This window comes from Nelumbo lutea, chromosome 3, assembly GCF_056320005.1.
Source record: "Nelumbo lutea isolate HS-2025 chromosome 3, American lotus-T2T, whole genome shotgun sequence".
In the NCBI taxonomy this organism is placed as follows: Eukaryota; Viridiplantae; Streptophyta; class Magnoliopsida; order Proteales; family Nelumbonaceae; genus Nelumbo; species Nelumbo lutea.
Genome location: NC_142686.1, coordinates 81,592,023 through 81,595,434, shown reverse-complemented (window position 1 = coordinate 81,595,434; position 3,412 = coordinate 81,592,023). Strand labels below are relative to the sequence as shown.

Sequence of the window (3,412 nt, the reverse complement as noted above, 5' to 3'; positions counted from 1 at the left end):
ATACACCATGTGGTAGTATATATAGATGCCATACACATATATAATATTTTATTGTATCCAAACCAGTGTTTTCAACCCAATGTTGACCCAACAAGTTGAACCATTTGAATTCATCAACTGGCCATGATTTTGGGTTTAGTTCTAGTAAAACCTAGAATTTGTTCAAATATTGTTGACCAGGTCAAAAACTGTTTGAACTAGTGACAAGGTCACGGGTTGCACATTAAATATGTATAAAAACTTTTGAAGGCCATAACGTTGTGCTCCGCTGTCTGATTGGGGTGATCTTTTTTTTTTTGGTAACATTTCGAGATCTATGCATCCTATAGTGATGTATGAGTTTTGCCCCACTATTTTCATGAAAAAAAAACCTTTTTTGGCCTCAAGTCTTAATTTTTAATATTTTTTTACAAATAAAAATGAAAAACTGAATTAAAAATATAAATTAAATATAAAATAATAAACATATTACATATAGAATATAATTATGCATTATTTATTGATAAAATATGTATTTATATGCATTTACATACATACTTACATACACACAGATATATATATATATACACCTATGGACACACGTGTATAGTTAGATATATAAAATGTTGACGTAGCATGTTCAGCCTCCAGGTTGGTTTTTAAAACATTGATCAAACTCCATGTTTTACTAATTCTTTTAAGATTTTTGCCAAATACATCCCAAAAGTACAAAGCAAGATGTATATCCAAATATAATCTAATTATTTGGAAAAACGCCAAACGCACCCTTCCTTCCCTATGGGGAAGAAAACTAACCCTAAATTTTCAACCCACCATCCGGGCAATGCATTACCCAATGCTGGGGCTTGGAAGGGGTAGACCGGATGTAGACTTCACGTCGGGCAGCCAGTTTTAGCACCGAGTTCTTTGGCTTTGGCATCCCAAGGTTTTAGCATCAAACCATCTCCAGTCAATTTCACCATGACAATGTCATGTTAGATCATATTCTGCTGTGTATCTTTGGGCAGTTTTGAAGACCCAACCAATATAATTCCCTAAACTGGCAATAGAAGTCGAAAAAGGAAGGTTAAAGATCAGCCAGTCAAAAGATATCGTCCATTTTGCATGGATCAACCTTAATAAAGTCCATTCCATAACAAACGTGTGAGAACTGAGAACCAGAGCTCCAATTTATTTTTCAGAGGAGAGAGCATCAGAACACGAGGGACTTACGGTAGGTCTCTGACTGTAAGTAGAGGTTGCGTGTCCAATGCCCATGATCGTAGGCCATGGCAGAGATACCCAGTAGGGCTGCTTCAACTGTCGGGTTCCGACGAGATAAGAGTTCCGTCCCATCATGTTACTGTTCTTCTTTCAATTTCATTTTGACCCTTTTGACTCTTGTCCTTCCAATAGTAACTGTTTCTTCTCAATCTCACATCGTTTTCCATGAAAAACAATACATTCAGTATTGATACTCAACAGTCACAGAGCAGAGTAGAGAGAGGAACTTAATTACTTAACTAAAATGACAAACAGTACCGAAAAGGGGGTGTAAAATATTCTTTCTGACATGAAATGAAGGACACCGAAAGTGTTAAAAGAGATCAGTAGCTCTCCATTTTCACTCCTCTCTAAAAGCAAAACCCCTCCCTCTCTCTGCTCTCAATTTTTAAGATATTCGTAAAACACTCTTCGGTCTTTACCTCCTTTCATGGCTTATCTATGTTTTTATCTGGTGTTTTCCCTCTTTTTTTCAGCTGAGGTAAGTGGGTTAAACACTATCAGTGATGGTGATATTGGGATGGAGAGCGGAGAGCTCTTGGGGCTGTTTGAAGTTATGAAAAACCTGTTAGACGATCCCAACTGGGCCCAAATGCATCCACATCCATGTACTGATACGCCGTGGCCGGGAATTCAATGTGAGATTAGCCAAGATCTACCTATCCTACATGTCACCAGAATTCATATCTCCCCTGAGATTGTCAACCCACCTTGCAAAACCTCCGCCAAACTATCCAAATCCCTTTTAAAGCTGCCTTATCTCAAGTCCCTCTCCATATTCAACTGTTTTCTCACATCAACTTTCACTCTTTCTCCATCTCTCTTTGGCATCTTCTCTTCACTAGAGCAGCTGGTTTTCAAGTTCAACCCAGGTCTCTCTGGGGAGATTCCTGCAAGTTTAGCCGAGGTTGCCAGCCTGAGGGTCCTAAGCTTGTCGAAGAACAGCCTGCAAGGAAGGATCCCACAGCAGCTTGGTCGGTTGAGTAGCTTGGAGCAGCTTGACCTCAGCTACAATAACCTTAGTGGCGAAATCCCTGAAGAGATTGAAGGGCTGCGAAGCTTGTCTGTCTTGGACTTCAGCTGGAACAGTCTGCAAGGGCAGGTGCCTCATTCTTTGGGTCAGCTTCAGTCGCTCCAAAAGATAGACTTGGGATTTAACAGGTTCCTTGGAAGGATGCCTCCAGATTTAGGGAAGTTAAAAAGGTTGGTTTTGTTGGATTTCAGCCATAACTATTTAACAGGTCCAATACCAGAGACCCTCTCAGGATTGAAGGAGTTGCAGTACTTCTTGGTGGAAGGCAACCCTATAAATACAGGGATACCTTTATTCATAGGGGCTCTTAGCAAGCTCACAGTGTTGAGCCTTTCAGGGTGTGGGTTCACAGGTCCAATACCCACATCATTTTCTTCGTTAAAACATCTCATTGCACTGTCTCTAGACAACAACAGGCTGAATGGCACAGTCCCACAGTATCTAGGGACGCTTCCCAATCTTGATCATCTAAATCTTAGTCAAAACATGCTAACTGGAGAGCTAGTTTTCCCTGAGGACTTCTTCAATAGGCTTGGCAAGAGATTGGAAGTCACAGGAAACGTTGGGCTATGCACGAACCAACAACTCTACAAGAACATTTCAATGTATCTAAAGACACCGATCTGTATGGGTTCACCAAAATCTAGCAACAGTTCTCAGTCACAACAACAGCCAGATGATTACAAGAGATCAACACCATCTTGGTACTATGGCAAGGTCAGTTCCAAGGCTTCAACTGTATATCAGTGTTTTATTACCAATTTTTTGCGTTACTCCAACGTTCTTCTGTTGAGTCTATTCTTGTTTTGAATCCACTCTACTGTTCTCTGTGTGTGTTCAGTACTTTTTTTTCTCTCTCTCTCTGGCATCGGTCTTGTCTCTGATACAGTACTAGAATTCTGCCATTCGTCGTTTCTCTCTTTTTCGTTCAAAAAAAAATTTGCATTGACACTTGAGAAGAGGGAAGCTAATTTCGTGAAATATCAATGCACGTAATGCACACGTCTGATTCGGGTTGCTTGCTATAAATACCTGCAGAAACCGGATTCAGTCAGTGCAAGACCCGTTTCAACAGCCTTGCATTGAATGGAGAATATCTCCCCCATGAAATAAAAC

General features: G+C 40.2%; 1 protein-coding gene across 1 annotated transcript; it reads left to right on the top strand.

Moving 5' to 3' along the window:
* The first annotated feature begins 1,626 nt into the window (after positions 1 to 1,626).
* Positions 1,627 to 3,192, top strand: LOC148865976 (uncharacterized). The gene has a single exon (XM_088981070.1). The coding sequence runs from the start codon at positions 1,694 to 1,696 to the stop codon at positions 3,104 to 3,106; it is 1,413 nt and encodes a 470-aa protein (XP_088837196.1). The 5' UTR covers positions 1,627 to 1,693; the 3' UTR covers positions 3,107 to 3,192.
* Positions 3,193 to 3,412: the final 220 nt, after the last annotated feature.

What these genes read in the sequence shown, in the direction of transcription:
- LOC148865976 (XM_088981070.1), top strand. Translation starts at nt 1,694, where the DNA reads ATGGCTTATCTATGTTTTTATCTGGTGTTTTCCCTCTTTTTTTCAGCT.